The sequence below is a fragment of the Rosa chinensis genome, chromosome 6 (assembly GCF_002994745.2).
Source record: "Rosa chinensis cultivar Old Blush chromosome 6, RchiOBHm-V2, whole genome shotgun sequence".
NCBI classification, from domain to species: Eukaryota; Viridiplantae; Streptophyta; class Magnoliopsida; order Rosales; family Rosaceae; genus Rosa; species Rosa chinensis.
In genome coordinates, this window is record NC_037093.1 from 51,925,893 (window position 1) to 51,946,198 (window position 20,306).

General features: G+C 37.7%; 1 protein-coding gene and 2 non-coding genes across 3 annotated transcripts; all 3 read right to left on the reverse strand.

Moving 5' to 3' along the window:
- Positions 1-1,659: 1,659 nt before the first annotated feature.
- Positions 1,660-3,405, reverse strand: LOC112172379 (1-aminocyclopropane-1-carboxylate oxidase homolog 1). Its single transcript, XM_024309698.2, has 2 exons — positions 2,665-3,405; positions 1,660-2,334 (listed from the first exon to the last, which is right to left on the reverse strand). Exons 1-2 carry the CDS (start codon positions 3,177-3,179, stop codon positions 1,755-1,757), a joined length of 1,095 nt encoding a protein of 364 aa, XP_024165466.1. The 5' UTR covers positions 3,180-3,405; the 3' UTR covers positions 1,660-1,754.
- Positions 3,406-19,951: 16,546 nt separating this feature from the next.
- LOC112174914 lies at positions 19,952-20,041 on the reverse strand. Its single transcript, XR_002926225.1, has one exon. It is a non-coding gene; the product is annotated as a small nucleolar RNA Z102/R77 (small nucleolar RNA).
- Positions 20,042-20,142: 101 nt separating this feature from the next.
- LOC112174916 lies at positions 20,143-20,232 on the reverse strand. The gene has a single exon (XR_002926227.1). It is a non-coding gene; the product is annotated as a small nucleolar RNA Z102/R77 (small nucleolar RNA).
- Between the last annotated feature and the right edge of the window lie 74 nt (positions 20,233-20,306).

A 20,306-nucleotide genomic window follows, 5' to 3' on the forward strand; every position in this document is an offset into this window, starting at 1 on the left:
CGTAGACACAAAAGCTCGATACAAATTCAACATTCTCAATTCTTCTATCAAATCGCTACACTCTGTCAATTTACAATATCTCTCGTGAATTATTTTACTTACTAGTATTGTTCTTGTCTTTTCTCCACTTTACATTCTTGCAAATTTATATTGTCGTTCTTTATATCTCTTGCTCGTTATTTTGCATGCACTTAATTTCTTTGCATCTACTTTCCTGCACTTACTTTTTCACAAATCATATTAAGAAAATCATAAAGACTTTCGCAAGGGCTTCTGGATCCTATAAATAAATTTTTAGGGTTCATGTGTTTCTTCGTTTGCACCCGTATTGAATAAAGGCGTCGGGGTAATAGCTTATACTTTGATTTTGTTTTTACTGTGACTTGTGAATATCTGCATACCATAGATTTATCAATTGTCACTCAACCTTTCACATTCATTCACCGAGTTGCACAGCTCGAACACTCTAGCTAGTAAAGCTGACTCATGTAAAGTCCTTGCATCCAAGGCAGAGAGAACCCCCCGACTGAGACTGATTCTTCCTCGGCCCACAATCAACTGATTAGAAGTCAGATCAGAGCAAACTTAGTAATTTAGATCAAAATCTTGCTTGGCCTCCCGTCTGCGAGTTGGCACGCCCGCACACACGTCACAAAGTCATAAGGACATGTGTAAGCCAAGAAGACCTTGGCCGAGTGACACGTGGCCGAGACGAATTTTTGAGCGAACAGTAGTATAATTGCATTGAAGTCATATAACTATCCTCCTCTGATGGTTTCGACTCCACATCATTGTCTGGTTCCATGTTCGCAGCATTTGTTGGTTTTAATTTCACATCCTTTACTGTTTTCAACACCTTACATTTTTGTAATTTCAATTAACAGCCTTTGTTGGTTTCAGTTCTTTTCATTCAGGCTTACGCTAATAGGTTTTCTCTCTTAATCGGATTATAGTAGAAATTCATCATTGCTTGGAGCATGAAATTTCCTTCTGTTTGAGCCTAAATTCCACTCTGGTTAAAAGAATCATCCATCACTCCGTTTTCTAGCATCAATTCTTGTGTACCAATTGCAATTTGATATTCACTATAAAGGCTTATCAAGCAATCAAACTTCATCCATGTTTGTTTCTCCCATGTTTTATACTTTTATAGGATGAGTGTGATTGAGAAGGAAGACTGGAGAAGTGTCATAGATTTCGTGACAATTGCAAAGCATATTTAGCTGCCACAAGACCCCATGCAAATCAACAGTAGCTGCCCAAAATGGTATACAATGTCTTATATTAATCTTTCCCAGTTCTTCCGAAAAATATGAAAAGCAACTTGGCTATTTTGTTACATTGGTTCCCAGAATGGATATCTAGCTATTTTGGAAACCAATGAAACAAAAAGAGTAACATTACCCTTCAATTCGGTTTATGTTTCAAAAAGGATGAGACAGCTCCCCTCAAATGAAAGGTCGTCCAGTCATTTTTAACCCACCTTTCAATGTGGGATGCCAGAAATGAATCCACACTCTCAGATCCTCAATCTTAATAGCTCACCTTCTTTTTATGTCATTTCTCATGAAATCGTCCAACACCTTTGAGCAGCTTCTCCATAAAAACAAGATCTCCATACATCATCAATTCACACCAGAAACTAGGGCAATCTTCTAGTTTATGCTAAGCTTACGTAACAAACCCATTTATTACCCAATGCCAAACTGAAGAAGGGGAATACATTATTACTGAAAAACAATTTTGTAGATATATTAATGCACGAGTCTAAACCGAGGCAGAGAAGAGTTTCCATCTTGCCCCTTGAGCCTATAATATGCCATGTATTCTCCAAAACTGATATTGTCTCTGTAAATTGGGGGATGGGTTTCGGAAACAAGCTCCTTGAACGGCCCAAATGGTTTGAGCTTGTCCTCTGCACTGAAAAAACATGCAACTGATGTTCGGGGTTCCGCGGTCCTGGTTGCCAAAACTCTGTGCTCCACACTCTTGAACTTGTCATTACTAGTGATCTGCATCAAGTCGCCTAGATTTGCTACCAAAGCTCCTTGCACTGGTGGCACATCCACCCAAACATTTTGATGAAGCACTTGCAGGCCACCGACACTGTCTTGAAGGAGCAGAGTGAGAAAGGAGATGTCCGAGTGCTTGCTTGCGCCTAAAGTTAGATGGGGCTCTGGGCAAACCGGGTAATAGTGGCCAACCAGTGATGTCGACTTAAAGCACCCTAGGCTTGAAAGGTAGTCAGTGCTCAGACCTAAAGCTTCGGACAATAATTCAGAGAGCTTCTCTTGTAGTTGAGTCATGTGCTTACCGTACTCGACAATTTCCCTTCTACACAAATATATACAAGTCAACAATTTAATTATCATCATTAAATTTTGTACTGTGATAACATTATTATTGAGAAATGAATAATTAATAGAAAACCAACAAAGCTACAAGAAGCTAGCTAGGCCAGGAAAGAGAACAAAAACAACAAACTAGCGAGTAGCAACAAACAAACTTGCCCCTGTAGAACATCTTACAAGTGAAAAAATTAACACCATAACAAAGTGAGAGCAGCAAGCAGAAACCAAATACTAAGAAACACCCCAAATCTGCAAAATACGCAAATTAGCATACATGTTAAGGTGCAAAAACTTTAGAACAAAATTGAGGTACCTGCAGACTTGAGGCAGTGCTTGAGAGTTGCCTTCATCTTCTGGGAACTGCAGCTGCCAGGAGAAACTGTCCCTCCAGCCAGCCTGAGTCGACGCCTTCAAATCTCCGTTGCTGAAGTAGTTGAACGCCTTCTTCTTGAAATCGCGCGAGTACCACTCCACCTTGGTTTCATGGGGCTGCTCGTGAAATCGTCGAACACTTTTCAGCACCTCCTCCATAACTTCAAGTGGAACTCCATGGTTCACTATCTGAAAGAATCCCCAAGCTTCAGCTGCTTTGCTCATCTCATTGATGACTTCTTTTCGCCTCTCGGTGCTCTGATCAAGGCCCTTGAGATCAATCATTGGAACTCGGAAATCATGATTCATGTTGTTTCGTTGCAACTCCTCTGGAGGGTGTACGAAGATTGGTGGGATCTTGGTCAATCCAGAGTGGACAATTCCTTTGACACCAGCTTTGGATTCATGAAATTCTTTCACCCTCTTCTCGGCCTCACTATGACCCACGGCTTCCATCTTGATTGATTTAGATTTTAGACGTTGACCGATGATGATTTAGGTATGGTTAGTGAAATACGTACGTACAAACTTTCACAACTAATTATCCTGAAGGTGCGTACAAGTTGAAGATGAATGCAAGTAGCTTGTGGTTGGTCTCAATTTAAGAGAGAGGTTAGACACGAGTGGCTCGATCGGTCATTAAGAGAGAGGTTAGACACAAGTTGAAGATGAATGCAAGTAGCTTGTGTATGATAAATTAATAATACATCCATGTGTTTATCGTTATACTATATAGTATAGAGTTAATTTTGCTGATAGCCTGGAACTGACTTTCAAACAAATAATTGACATGCAAGTCTGATCGTAAAAAAAAAAAAAAGGCTAGTCCAATTAAGTGTACCAAGACTCTTTGGGGATCGGAGCAGATCCTCTTGGCTATTTAATTTTTTTATCCCTTTTTTTTTAATCTGAATTGTTGATTCTATGTGGCTGTTGGTTAGGCGTTAAAGTCTCTGTTAGGGTGGAGAGGATTGTATGCACCGACAGTGCAAGTGCACTGACGGTTAATTTAATCTCTAAAAAAATAACAGCCACTCATCTAATCCATTCCTTTATATATTTTAATATCAAAAAAATTACATCTATTCATATTGCAAGTATCCATGCACTGACAGTGTGCAAGTATCCATGCACTGACAGTGCATGGAATACACTCTCCCGTTAGGGGTAAAAAGGGATCAATTTGGGTAAATTCATAGGCTGGGTAAGTTTCTTAAACAATATTCGTTAGATATTATATTATGGAGAACAGCGAGGACAATTCTCCGTTGCGGAGTTCACTACTCCGCCTTCTAAATCTGATCCTAATCCTAAGCAGTTGATGATGGGGAGAACAAAACCCAGATTGCCCTTCAACAGTGATTGGTAAGACAATCAATAAGAAACCCGGATTGCCCTTCCACCAATTCACATCGGTCAGAACAGAATTGAATAAAGGTTTAAACTATTGCTAAAAATACAATCTTTTTCTAAAGACTAAGCAAAGCAGACGAAACTGAACACCCATTCCTTAAGGACTGAAGTAAACCCAAAACATAAAACATAAACGTATCGTTGTAGATTGCACCGCATGAAAATTCGTTTTTTCTTAAATTAATTTTTATAATTCTGAAATTTTAAAAAATCGTAATAAATAGCTTGGGTATCTAAAAAATTTTCCAAAAATTCCCACAAAATCGTCGCGTTGCGTATTTTATTATCGAACCATTAATAAAAATTCATCGAAATATTCCCAAGCATCCATAATATTTACCAAGGTTAAGAAATATATCTCGAACAACCTCATCTTAGCTCCTTTAATTTTTTCGGGGCTCACTTTTGAAAGTTGCCTTCTTAAATTTTTCCTCATGGTTCAGCTCCCCTTAGACAAGTATAAGCATATATAGGGTTGAGCGTTTTGACCGATGTCGAAACAAAGGCGGACCGGGTTAATTTTTTTACACAGTACCTATTAATACAAGGTAAATACATTGGTAATGTCAAACTTATCGATTTTCATTTTCGATTTGCATGTGAAAAGAGACTCAAAACTCATCATTAACTGTGTCAAAAAGAGAATCCAGCAACCATGGAGAGCAGGCACGGACACAAGGGTGCAGCACACCTCAACATTTTGTGGGGGGGGGGGGGGGGGGGGGGGGGAATTAATATATGTATACCAAGTCATAGCACCCCTTAAAAAAAAAAAAAAAAAGAGTCAACATGTATAATTAATGTGTGTAGCAAACTAACAGACAAGTCTCTCCTTTTCACCATTTCTTTGTCCTCTCCTCCTCACCTCTGCCCACTGCCCAGTTCCGCGTTTCTCAAGCTCAGATGCTCACCTCTCTCTACCAAGTCACTCTATCTCCTCTCCTCAATAATCTGCTCTCATCTCTCAACCTTATTCAGGTATTACACCTTAACTTCTCTTCTATAATGAAATTTTTTGACGAAATTGGAATGGTATTTAGGTTAGAATTTGGGTATTTCTAGATTTCTTGATGTAAGTAATCAAATCTATTGATTTCTAGAAAAAGATATTGAATTTGTATTATTAATACCCAATTGCCCATGATAGTGGCAATTTCTTTATTGTGTTTAGAGGTCATCATGGGCCGGGCTAGGGCCGGCCCTACCCTAAATTTTAGGGCCGGGTAGGGTCGGGCCGGGGTTTAAATATGCTAACCCTTACCCGCCCGAAAAGCCCGATTCGCTAGGGCCGGCCTTCCGAATAGGGCCAAATAGGGCCGAAAAGGGCCATATTTTGTATAACCAAAAAAAAAAAATACATTGTATTTTTTCCTCAAAATGTGGCTAAATGATTATATAGGTAATACAAGACTCATTGTTTTTTGTTGATTATATTTAATACATATATACACACACACACACACACATATAGAAATTAACTTATAACATTTATTAATTTAGTTAAGGTGGTTATATTCAATTAACTATCTCTCTAAATCTATCAATATTAATTGTTGTGTAACAATTAAGGAAAATAATAGTTAAAGAAAACACAGCCTATGTAATAGAAAATAATAAAAATAATATATAAATTTTAGGGTAGGGCCGGGCCGGGCTTGGCCTTTACGGGCTCAATTGGGCCGGGCCGTAGGGTAGGGCCGGACTTTATTTACATGACTCTTACTCTACCCTATTTGAGAAAGGGTAGGGCCGGGTCGGGCTTCGGCCCTACGGGCCGGGCGGGTTTAGGGTCGAAGGGCTAAATGATGAGGCCTAATTGTGTTGATTGTTTGAGAGTTGAGTTGATTATACTTTGGCATCTTGTGGATGATATTTTGACAAGTGTTATGCAATTGAGATATTCCATCAAAAATAATGTAGACTCTGCCAAATTTTTGAGAATAATTTTTCTTGCCAGTATAAGGTAAATTTAGCCCACCTCAAATTTAATTCCTGGTTCCGTGCCTGATGGAGAGTGTCAACATCATTAGAGATATTCAACAGCTAGCTAGCTTATTTGATTCAATTTACTTTGATCATGTCTATAAATATGATAATTTTGTGGTAGATGCGCTCGCAAATTTAGACCATAAATTTGGAGAAGGTCATACTTGGACTAACTCCATCTCTAGAAGCTTCTAGAGCTATTTTATTTGATGTTGTAAACCTTGGTTGCCCAAGCGACTTCCACCTTTAATGAAAGACATATAAAAAAATAGAACAATCAAGTGTTGCTAAAACGAAGGTTAGACTTTAGACAATTAGGAACATCTAAAACGTCTACGTGCTAACCAATTGATACTTGTTTATGAAAAAGAAATCAAAGCATGCGATTTTCTTTTGGCTTTAGCTCCTGCTTAGCTGTAAAGCAATGTTAATAGATGATTCTCTTGGTAAGAGGATCCTACAAAACATTTTCAATTCAAGGTGTCTGAACAAAAGCAAAGTGTATGGTAGGTTGATTCTCTGATAGATGGCACTTGATTAGCTTCATCACCAAGGTTTTTCTTGTACTTCAAATCTTTCTGGTTTTGGCTGCTGATCGATCACCAAGCAAACGGTCTGAATGAGACTAAACGTGAGGCCTAATCCTATGCTTGGATAACGAGGATCAACATCGAAATTTGGGTTAGGTGGTAGTTATATTTCTGAACCTGCCGGTTTGGCAATAGGAAAACGGAACTAACAAATAGACAATCGATACAGCAACTGGAAAAACGGTTGTTATGCACTCAAGGATTTAAGATTGTGCTCATATGATCGATTTCTTAAACATCAACACGAAATGTGCTACATGATCTACTAATTTGGACCTGTTCACTTGTAATTTACAGGAAAGTCATGTTTGTATGCTCCATGCTCAATTGCTCATTCTTTAAAAATGTATGTGAAATGTCTTACTTAGGGCTGGGCATATGTCGGGCCGGGTGGGTTTGAGGCCCAAACCGTTTCCGGACCGATTCAATCGGTTGGGCCAAAATGCAAACCGAGCACCGAATTGAAATGGGCTGGGCCGATATTTCGGTTGGGCAGAATTTTCGGATCGGCCCAGTTCGGTTTCGGGTTACATTTTTAGTCCCAAAAGTCACCTGTTGGGTCATTTTCAAGGCCCAATATTCTGGGCTAAACGTAGATTTTACACAGGCCTAAAACTTTTCTTCCTAATCTCTCATTTTCTTCACATAAATGACATAATCATGCCTAAGCACTTTCATGAACACTAAATAGTCCACAATTACAATAACTAAGTCCTCTAGTCCAGCATGAAATAAGTCCACAAATTCACAAGTCCAACAACAGAAACTAAAAGAAAGCAAGCAGCCAAGTAATTATCCAAACCCCCAGCTTACAGACCCAAATAAAAATAGTGCAGCCCTATTAAAATAACAACTAAAATGTTCAAATGAAAACAAATCCAGCAGTCCAGCAATTCATCTTAAGTCCCAGAGTGGAGAAAAGTTGTTGCCCAATGGAACCTGCAAGAGGAAACAAACAATAGTGATATAGCAGCTGTTGAAATTTTTAACAATAAAGCAGCTGCAAATTCAAGTTTGGATTCCAACAAAAATAATGAACTTTCTTAACAAATAAAGTAGCTGCAGAGTGCACACCACAATGGAACCTGAAAATTGCAGCTGCAAACATAATGAACATTCAACATTCTTAACAATAAAGCAGCATCTGCTGATTCCAACCTACTCAAATTAAAAAAATAAAAAAAGACAGTCCAACTTACTCAAATACTCAACTAGAAAATAGTTTCAAACTTACTCAAGTAGGCCAGTGACTCTTCACCCCTTCAAAGCTCACTGATTTCATGGTTGCAGCTCCTCTGTTATCACAGAATCTGTTTCAAAAGCAAACATTATTAACTAAAATCAGTAAAATATAAGTTCAAAAGCAAAAGGCAGAAGTGCTTACCTAATTCCATTTTTTCCAATTCAGCGTAAACTTCAAGTTCAGTCCTAGTAGGTTCTGTAAAGAGTGGCTGAGAATTGGCCCTTAACCAATCCGAGCAGCAAACAAGTGCCTCCACAGTTTTGGGAGTCAATGATGCCCTAAAAGGGTCAATAACCCTTTTCCCAAGGCTGAAAGCACTCTCACTAGCAACAGTGGATGCAGGAACAGCAAAGACATCTCTTGTTATCTGAGATAAGATGGGATATCTTCCTGCATTCTCTTTCCACCAGTTGAGTACGTTGAACTGTGCATTTGCACGGTCTTCCGATGGCTCTAATAAATACTTGTCAACCTCATTCTTGATCTCTACCACATCCTTTTCTTGTCGAAGCATCATAAACTCGTGCATGGTTGCAGCATGGCTATCTTCCTCAGCAGCAGTGGCACTTGCATCACTGAATTTGGGTATTGTGGCATCCAAAGATGCCTGGGCAGCTTCTGGATCATTATCAGCATACTCCTGGTAGAGCTGAAGAAAGGTGCTTTTGATCTCACCAACCATTGAAGCGACCATGCTCTTATCTTGCTATAACTTGGGGAAAAAAACTCAAGATACAGAATTTTGTGTCTTGGGTCCAACACTACTGCAATCACTAGAATCTTGTTCAAGTCTTCAAGTTTGAGCCAATATTTGTCAAACTTCTTTTTCATTGAAGTTCCTATGCTCACCAACAGTGGATCATCACTACCTATGCATTTATCGATCTCTCCCACAATGGTGCACATCCAAAGAAGTGGCTGGTTTGCTGTGACCACTTTGGTTCCACTACACTTTTGTGTAGCATCATAGAAAATCTTCAAAAACTTAATCAACCTTGTTGCCTTTTCCCAAACACTATTAGTCGGAGGCCCATCTCTCTTTTTCCCACCTACTCTTTCATGGAAATAGGATTCAAACTGAGAATCCTCATCCTCCAACCTCATAAATGCTTTTTTATACTTTAATGCTATGTCCAGCATGAAATAGGTGGAATTCCACCTTGTGCACACATCAAGTGGCACAATCCCACCCTTCGATTCTACTTTCTCTTGAGCAGCACATTTTCTGAACTTCTCTAACCTAGCAGGTGAGGACCTAATGAACTTAAACACAGTTTCTAATACCCTCAATGCTTGAATCTAGCTCTTCCATCCCATCCTTAACAATTAGGTTAAGGATGTGGCAGCAACACCTCATGTGCAAAAAACTCCCTCCCAACACCAACTCTCGCCAATTTCCTATTTTTTCCTTCATATAATCAAGTGCTACTTGATTAGGACTAGCATTATCCACCACAATCGTAAAAACTTTTTCAATTCCCCACCCAATTAGGCATGTCTCAACAAGATGACCAATGGTCTTGCCCCGATGATTTGGAATCACAACAAAATTTAAGATTCGCTTATGCAGAGTCCAATTATCATCGATAAAGTGGGCTGTAAGGACCATATAATTGATATTTTGGATAGAAGTCCATGTATCAGTGGTCAAGGACACTCTCTGTCCATAGGTAGCTAGAATATTCTTAATCCTAGTCTTCTCAGATTGATATAGATCCCAGATATCTCTAGCAATTGCCCTACGAGAAGGTGGACTAAATTGTGGCTGAGCTACCCTCATAAATCTCTAAAACCTTCCCCCTCAACAAAACTAAAAGGCAATGCATCTCTGATTATCATCCTAGCACAAGCAATCCTACAAGTATCCTTATCATAGCCTATAGCAATAATCTTACCCCCATTTTCAACTGAATCAAATACCAAGTTCTTCTGCCTTTTTTCCAGAATGTACAGTCGTACAGCGGGCATTTCTTGCATTGGTAGAGCATGTGGTACCTTATTGATGAAGTCCCGTTTGACTTTGAGTGCACCATGTATGTCTGCGGGCAGTAATTACACTTGGCTTTCGGTTTGGCCATCTTGCTTCTATCTGCATTCGTCAGCTTGGTGAAGTGATCCTAGGCTACACTTTTGTTCTTCCTCTTCGAACCAGCATCATCTTGCTGCTGAGAAGGTTGAGTTGCTACTCCAGGTTGAGGAATTGTAACAGAGGCAGAGGATACTCCGGCGATTGGTCCAGCAACAGCTTGATTTGATGTGTTCCCAATGCTGGATTCAGCATGAGTAGGAGTAGGAGTAGGCGTTGGCGTCGGTGTGATAGTTTGAGAGTTTCCCTCCATCATCTGCAATCAATAAGAACCCCAATTAGTCGGAGAAAATCCAAAAGAACAAAATCACAAATCACAAATCGAAAAGAAAATCGAATAGCAACTGAACAAGTTCAAACTATTAGACAACTTTCAGTAGCATAAACCTAGAGAATAGCTAAAGAAACTCGAAACCCATTACCCCAAAACCCAAATAGAAAGTCGAAACCCTAGATTCTAAGTTTTCTAACACCAAAGTGACCAAACCCAGAAGTCTAGAACTGCAGAACTGTGAAGACTTGAACTCTATTTAAGTTAATTAGTCTAGTTTACTCTACTTCTAAACTATTTATAGCTATATACTTATTGTTTTAGTAAAAGAAGGGCCAAATATAGAGGTCTAGCTTTGTGTATAGGGTCATGAATGATGAATTGCTTGATCCCTGCTGATTTGGTTTTTATAACTCAAAAACCAACTAACTTTTGTTAACAAAATACTAGAGTAGAACACAAGTGTTTCTTACAAACAAAAGCAAACTTTTACCTGTTTACATTCTTTGTCAAAAAGAAAAAGAAAAAGAAAATAGTACAAATTGTGCTTGGTTACAATAAGGTTACATAGATAGCTACAAGTACTATATTTACATTAATACATGTTTCCAAATGTCACAATACATCAATTTCTTATTTATGTTTTGTATTTATAGCTTCCTTGACTTTTTTTTGATGTAAAGGGTTTGGAACCCAGCCTAGCTGGGAGGCTCAGCCCCACGCCCGAAGCTTCCTTGACTTGCTGCCATTACATTTTGCAAAAGTACAAAAATTTCCAGCAACTGTCTTTAGCTCGTTGTGTTCTCTCTTCTTGAGTTTCTTTGGCTGGAAGTCTTATTAAAACCTGCAACACATGCCCAAAAACACATTAGAAGAAGAAAAGAAAATCTGGAATGATATTTTGTTTTATTTAACTGCTGTGTCACCTAGTAGCTTGTTGAAAACACATGTTTACACACTTCTTACCACCATTAAGAGTCTGCAGAAATAAAGTTACTTGTGTGCAGCAAGTGGCTGCTCTTAGAGCAGCTTAAAACTTGGGCAACAAGCTCAAAGTAGGAGCTAGTAGTTTGGGATAATTTTCAAATGATTTTTCTAAGCAGGAGCTGGCAGTAAGCTGCTCCCAATGGTTATCTAACTGACTAAGCTAAGCAGGAGGTGGCTAGTCTACTTATAGATTCTAATTATTACATCTTCTAGTATAAAAGAAGCCTTTACCTGCAGTAAGAAACACAAGTTAGAAAAGAGAGCAGAAAAACAAGTTAGAGAATCTAGAAATAGCAGGGACCGGAGACAAGTCTTTAGAGGTCTGGAAACAAAGTCTCAGCTTTACTAAATCAGGTTTAAGGTAGGGGAAGTTTTGGGGAACCTCAAGTTTGATTATATCAGTCTATTGATATGATTTTGAGTGATATTTGCTGCTGATCAAAATGTTTATACTGTGTAAATTATATATATATGCTTAATTCATCATCATGTTGTTTTATCTGATCCTAGCTTGAAGAAAGAGTGATAATGGTTGTGTAGTTAAGTTTAATACTCGTAAGGGACCAGCAAAGTCAGCCAATGGTATATACACTTGGGGAGAGAAGCCCCTTCAATTATTATTGATAAAACGATCTATTGTTTGGCAAGAAGACACTGGTGACCGAGATTAGTACAAGATTACTAACAACTGCAGTATAAGGAGTTATTTTCTATCTTGCATCATCACTAATTATATGTATGAGGTTTGCTCTACTAAGCTTTAAGCTCACCCCTATTTTGATATTGTGCAGATCATGCTCTTGAGGGTTAGAGTTTAATTTCTGGAAATCTAGTTGTTGGAAAAGAAGAAATAAATTTTTAGTTTGCTGTTTTGGTTTATCTTTGTACAATAAAGCTTATTTTCTAAGCTTGCTTTTATTTCTCTTGTAAGTACTTACTTATGTAATAAAGAGTTTATCTGATTCTCATTTTTTTTCAATATAGTTTTTATTTGCCAAAGTGTTTCTTATCTTTGACAATTAAAAGCTATTCACATCCTTACTTGGAATTATTTTTTTTGCAGATTTCCAAGTTAGGGTGTGACAAGAACGTTACCTCTAAACCCGAATTACCAACCCAGAAACTCTCCAAGTCTCAAACACATACAATTTTCAAATCGAAAAAAATGAAATTGAGAGAGTGAATCTGACCCTAATGTCGAGAGAGCAGAGGCGTGGCGGCTGAGATAGTTAGAGACGGTGAGGTGGCGAGGAGGCTGAGATCGTGACGTGGCGAGGCGGTTGTGACTCTGTGAGAGAAGAGGTCGAGAGAGAATTGACTCGAGATAGAAAGAGGTCGGTGCAAAAATGAACTAGGGTTTGACACTTTGTTGAGTTGTTCAATGAGATTGAAATTGTATGCGGTAAGGTGCACGGTGAGAGTAGAGTCACCAACGAAACAATGACACCAAATAAAAAAAATTAACTTAAATATATATATATATATATATATATTTAAAATCGGTCCGGTTCAGTGTGAAACGGTCGGTTTCAAACCCGACACCGAACCTGGACCGTTTATTTTCGGATAGGTGCGGTTTCACGGTTTTTCTTCACTATTTTGAGTCGGTTCGGTTTTTCGACCCGATTATTTGGTGCGAATCGGTCAGTTTTAGACTCTGGATTCGGTTTTTGCCCAGCCCTGGACTCTTACTGTTTGAACACAAAGAATGCTCGAGTTTTTTCAAACGTATGTCACAAAATTCATCATTTGAGTTTGATAGTCTGGTGCCTTGAAAACTAATAAGCTTATTTCAAAAATTTGATGATGAATGTGCTTGGCAGAATCTTATTGTTTTGCAGTAGGCATTCATAACAACTTCTGGCATGCGTTTTTTTTTTTTTTTTTTGGCAATTGAAGAAATTTATTAAATAAAAAAGATAGCAACCTAAGGGGGACATTAAGCCAAAACCCTTTAGAAAAAAACAACAAAACCAAAAGGCAACCAAAACATAAGCAAGATTAAACAAAACCGATTGAATCAAAGATCAAGACGTACAATGGGCGTCCGATTACAGGTAGGATAAGGGACTCGTGAATCTCTTTTGGTCTTTAATTTTTTATTTTGAGACTTTGGAACAGACTTAAGAAGATTCTCATCTTCCAAAGTTGCTTCACCCTCAATAAATCGATCAGGAACAAAAGGACTTATATCAGCCTGAGCATATGTGTGATGACCAAGGGGTTCTTCATTTTCTAAATCACCCCAACAGAACTTAGTCTGATGGGCTCTACCAAAGCGGAATCCATATTATTAATGTCAACCAAAGTGTCATTGCACTCTCCCTCTGTCTCTTGCTCATCGGTAACAATGCTCTCGCCTTGCTGCATTTGAGCAAGAATCTCGAAACTATTACCAATGGAAATATTGACATTAACATTACCTGGGGAATTTTTTGGAACTGAACTTGCAATTGGGCTTGAGATATTATGTCCTACCTCTTGTACTATTGGAACAATGGCTTGCTCAACAACAAATGGAGTAGTAGCTCTTTGCTTAACTGTAGCATTTCATTAGTGACTGAAAATTAGTGCCTCTCATTTATATTTTATTCTAGGCATGAAATTTAACTGAAGTATACCACGTAAATTAGAACCAAAGGCAGCTGGTTAACCTGGTTACTAAATCGGAACCAAAATGTCCATGTCCACCTTAGTTCTTGATACTGATGATGGGATAACTGCTGAAGTTACTAGGGAATCTAAGGAATGGAACAAAAATGAAAAGGCAATGCTATGTTTTATCACTGCCACTATATCTAATGAAGCATTGTCCTCTTTAGTTGGCAGTAGAAATTCAAGGGAGGCTTGGCTCAATTTGAGGAACAAATATTATGCAATTTCAAGATTTGCTGTCATGCAACTGAAGACCAATCTACATACATCACAAAAAAATGATGATTCTATAGACAAGTATCTTCAACGAGTCAAATATTTTAGAGATGAGTTGGCTTTTGTAGGTGTTCACTGTGCTGATGACATTATCATCTTAGCTCTCAATGGTTTGCCGCCAAAGTATAACAACATTGAAGTGGTTATTAAAGCCATGGAAAGGTTTATCGCTATGGAAGAGTTTCGATCTCAATTATTGGTTGTTCCGAGAGATTTTGAGAAAACAATGGTGCTTCAAACTCAAAATACCATGTCTGTTATGAGCGGTTTGCTCAAAGATTCAATGAGAGTTCGTCCAATGCTGGAAATTACAGTCACAATTCCTCTCAAAGTGTGCAATAATTAGTATGGAATGTCAAGTACTGGAATGTCATCTCATGCAATCTTGTCATCTCAGGCCTTCCCCAACCCAAAGGTCTAAAGGGGTAAAATTTAACCCAATTCATGTCCAACCCATTAGGTTAAGGGTTAAAGGGCCAAATATGAGGGCTAAACATAACCCTTCAAATAGCCCTATAGCTAGCCCTTTGAAAAAATCAATCAGAAAGTGGAGAGGCCCACGTTGGGGTCAGTTGTTTTGCATGCATGACGTCAGCAACGGCATCTAGTCATTGGTTTTTTTTTTATAAATTTTTTTATACTATAAATACATATCACCTTAACCTTATTTTTCACATCTTCCTTCTACTTTCTCATATATATCTCTTTATTCTCAATCTTTCATTTTCTCCCTATTCTTAAGCTCTCATTTATTTTGTTCGTTATCAAAAATGACTAGCTCATCAAAAAGAAGTGTGAATTGGTCACTGTTGGAAGATGAAGCACTCACCGTTGCTTTCATGAAAGTATCCCGAAATTTCGTCAGTGGTACAAGTCAATCGGAAGATGGTCTTTGGAGCCAAGTCCAACAAAAATTCATGGAGATCCAAGATACTATTTTGGTACAAAGGACGTGGGAGAGTTGCAAATCTCGATGGCAAAGATTTATTTTTCCTCAAATGAACAAATAGCACTCTTGCATCAAACGTGCCGAGAGGAGGAACCAAAGTGGAGGCAATCTTCAAGATCAAGTGAGTATTTTTTCAAAGAAAAATTTATTTTAAAATACAATGTGATTTTTTTTATTTTGTATCATATTGTTATGTAGATTATATTTGATTTGTGCTCATAATTTGAATTATACATTTTATAGCAACGCCAAGCCGAAGGTTATTTTCAGGACGACAACAAAGGAAAAATTTTTAATTTTCTCAATTGTTACAAATTGGCTAAAGAATGTAATTGGGCGACTTTTGAAGATACACCACAAGTTATTTACAACACACCAATAACACAACAAAATTCCTCATTCTCATTAGATGTTGATGTTGAACCTGTCATCATAAGTTCAACTACTCCAACCCAAAATCCTAGGCCAATTGGGTAAAATGCAGCAAGAAGAAAACTTGCCAAGAGAAAAGAAGCCGAAAGTGCCATTGGAGAAGAAGTGGTGGCACACCTAAATCAACTAAGAGGAGATCTCAAGAAATTAAAGGAGGAAAAGGCAAGAAGAGATCAACTCAAGAAAGAGCGAAGAGAGCGTGATAGGGAAGAAACTAATTTAGCAATGCAAACCATCAATTTTACTCCTTTGAATAAAGAGTATTATGATGGAAAAAAAGGGAAATAATTGAGAAAATTCGACGCCGTGAGTTGTTTCCGTCATCCGGTTTGACATTGAATGAGTACCGCCCGGAAATGTCATTCAACCTAATGTTGCCAAAATAAATTGCTATAATCTATTTATGCTTTATGATTGTTTTCATATAATTTTAGTTATTCAATTTTTCTTGTAACTTTTTTTTTTTAATAAATTTTTCTTGTAACTTTAAGTTATTATGAAATAAATGTTTGATAAAAGTAGTAAACCATGTGTCATATTTTCAATATTTATTTTATTCATGACAAAAGCATTTAAAAAGGAACAAAAGAAAGTAAAAAAATGCAAATACTTGTCAATGACAACCATGCCAATTATTAAAATCACAAATGTAAAGCTTTGAATACTAAATCACATAGCAAAGATCAAATTCATGGTGTTTGACCTTGCATACTCCAGAGGTGTTGGACAAGATCATCTTGTAAATTTCAGTTGCCAACATGAGAACGTATCATTCTGTATCGAGACATATATTCCGACATTGTAATTCTTCCGGATCTTGGATCTCTTTCCAAATTTTCTCTCGCTTCGTCTAAGATGCGGGATTGAGCTCTTCTGGACCTATTTGGATCTGGTTCGTCATCATCAGACTCGCCATTGTAGTAATCGGCACGTTCATCCTCAACAATCATATTATGAAGGATAATGCATGCCATCATGATATTGGACAAATTTTCCAAACTCCACCCTCTTACAGGTTGTCTAATGATTGCCCATCTTGCCTGGAGAACACCAAATGTTCTTTCAATGTCTTTGCGGTAAGTCTCTTGTTTGGTGGTGAAATATGCTTCAACTTCATTTTGATGGTGCCTAATTGATTAGACAAGTGTTGCCCACTTAGGGTAGATGCCATCAACGAGATAGTAACCCATGTTATAACGATGATTATTGATGTGGTAGTCTAATTGTGGTGATTGACCTTTAGTGAGCGCATCAAACAGTGGTGAACACCCAAGGACTGTAATGTCATTTTGTGTACCAGGAATTCCAAAAAATGCATGCCAGATTCATGTATCAAAACCCGTCACGGCTTCGAGAACGATGGTTGGCTTTCTTAATTTGCCACTAAAGCTTCCTTGCCATCCAGTTGGATAGTTCTTCCACTGCCAATGCATGCAGTCGAGAGATCCTATCATTCCAGGAAACCTCGTCTTTGGGCTCTCTATAAGAGCTTTTCCAGATCCTCTCTATTTGGTGCTCGAAGATATCGTTGCTGGTAGATGGTGACGATTGTACGACAAAATTCACCGAAATTTCTTATACATCATGAAGTTTTCATCAACAGAGTATGCCACTTGTCCGTAAGCCATCATTCGGAGTGTGCAAGTCAATTTCACACGATCCGAAAAGCCGAGTTGCCCTTTATTGTCACGTTTTTGCCTGAAGTAGGGGTTAGTTGGTTGGACATTGTCTAATAGGCGAAGAAAAACTTCACGCCTCATTCGGTAGTGGCGTCTGAATATTTCTGGTGGGTAGACCGGATTTTCGACAAAATACTTTTGCAGAAGATTATTGTTCGCACGCGAACGAAATGGAGGGATGTATTTGCGCCCTGGAACCTACCCACCCCATTGTGGTTATGGACGGAGTTGTTCATTAGCCAACCAACTAGCTGTCGTCGTCATAACTTGTGTTGCATGCATTTCCATCTCTTCATCTTCTTCATCGTCTTCTTTATCCTCTTCCTCTTCTGCGCGTAATCTTTCCTGCCACTTATCGAACCAGTTAGAACTCATTGCATAAGTTTTAAAAAAAAAAGAAATATGAAGCTGATCAAGGTGAGTAGAGAAAAGTATATGATTTTGTGAGTTATGCTAGTTCAAGCACTCATTTTATAAAGATATTTTTTGCTGAAAATAACGTGTGCCACGTAGACATCATATCACCTCCAAAATTTGATAATCTAATGAAGACGGAACACGTGTCATTCAAGAATCTTATCCAAAAGTTTGATAAGATTCGATCAAGCCAAAAACAGCTTTATATTCATTTCAAAATTTCACAAACAAATCAGGATGAAACACGTGGCCTCGAAATCATATCCGAAAGTTTGATAAGATGCGATCAAGCCAAAAATTGCTTTATATCCATTTCGAAATTTCACAAACGAATCACGACGAAACACGTGGCCTCGAAGTCATATCTGAGAATTTAAAAATATTCCACTAAGATAACCTATGCCACATATATAAAATCGTATAACAAATCTACAACATTGCCTGTGAAGCAACACATGGAATTTGAAAAGTACAACCGGAAAAATATTTTTTATCATAAAAATGGTTTCAATTAGGGAAATTTTATTCGCACATCCCTAAATATACACACCTCTAACCTAATACACCACCCATTTGATTTCTTATTCTATCATTTTATTAAATACACCACTCAAACTACCTAAATTATCCTCAAATCTCAAAATTCTGTATAAAATCACTATATATAAATCAATATTAAAATCATTATGCTACACTTTATCATAATCACAACATTCTATATATATCATAATGAATTTAAATACATTTAATTATCATAATCATCATAATAATTTTAATTTTCTTTCAATTATTATCATGAGACCTGTACAATCTTAACAATTTTGTTATTCAAAATTGCTGGTAGTCAAAATTATTGAAAAATAATCAATAACACATGAAGAGGATCCCAACTAGGTTTATAACTACATTGTTATTATTTTCTCTCCATTAGTTATCATGAGGATTTTGTAATGCAAAATTACTGGTAGTCAAGCTTGTAGAAGAAGATTCCAATTAGAGTTTATATAATCATTATCATTTCACCACATCATCTTTTGGTTCCGATGTTCATCATTATTATGCACCACCACTCGTTTCCACTACACACCACCTGTTTCCACTACACAATTTGAGATACCACAGAACAACATGATATCAATATCAGTTCTAAACGTGCCTACTGCTGCCCCAAACTATCAAGAAATGGTTCAATTCACCCCAAATATTGGTATTCCACAGTCTGCACCTAATTCTGGATATTTGTTGTGCACCAATGTTGGAAATGGAAATTTCTTTTCAGCATCTGCTCCACCTTATGGTTATGCAACACAGAATGATAATAGAATTATCAAAATGGTGTGTCCATGGCTCAAAATGGTGGCTATGGTTCTGTTCCTCAGCACAAATGTTCTCAGCAGCAAGGATTCTCTGACAACCGTGGCACATACAGTAATGCACCAATGCAACAAGGTTCTTTCTCACAGGCACCAAATACTTCATTCTCTCAAGACAGCTACAACATTCAAAATGAGAATATGAGCAACAATGCCATACTCGTGGTTTTTTAAAACTAAACCTCCGAAACTAGGTCCAAACCTGACCCATTAAGCTTGTTACAATTCTTTTAAAGCTTTCAATACAGGATACCATTGACAGTACTTTTTGTTTTAACTCCAGCAAAAGATACAACAAACTTGCATTTTTTTTTCACCATTTGTACCCTCTGTCAATCAACTGGAAAAAAAGCTTCAAATCCAGTATATTTCCAGTATGGAATTAGCAGTTATTCACCAGTCTACCATTAACAATTCTTTTGGGAGAGCTTTGCCATCACCAGTTAGGAATGCTGGCCATTACCAGTTGTTACAATTCATTCTTTTCCACAGAGGTTACCAAATAAATCCATTTTGTACTCAACTACATAAGCATGCACTCTCCGCAACTTGTCCTAGGAGTACGCATCAATAGAAGCACTGATCCCATGAATATAGTAGATGAAAAATACAGATTCAAAGCCAAAACCAAGAGACCAGAACTTGAAACCCAACTGCTAATGCACCAAGACCCGTACTTTAAATCTTTCCCACCACTAGGATCATTCATAACATCAATATATGAGTGTTGGAAAGAGGTTTAAAGTATCGGAGTTGAAGCTGTTTTGAAAAGAAACCATCTTGAATTTACAAATATTGTCTTCAATCAAACAGAACAGGCACACGAAATTGGGATCTAAAGTCCAAAGAAAAATGTGGGATAGATGATTGAGAATGATCAGATAGAGCTAATACATTGATGCCATCATGGCGGCAAATCAAACCAATAGGGAACCAAAAAGTTCAAATCATCATCTCATTCTCAATCCTCCTCTAACACAAAACCCAGAAAAATCACAAGCACTCAGAAACAACTTCCAAACTTTATCAATCACAAACAGAAGAAAGAATTGTGGGGAGAAAAGATGAGTCAGATAGAGCTAATACATAGTTTCGCCATCATACCGGCGATCAAACCAATAGGGAAACAAGTTCAAATCATCATCCTCATCTCATTCACCCTTTTCTCACAACAAGCAAATATATGAAGACAAACAAAAATTCTGAAACAGGCTGCTGTGTGGTGT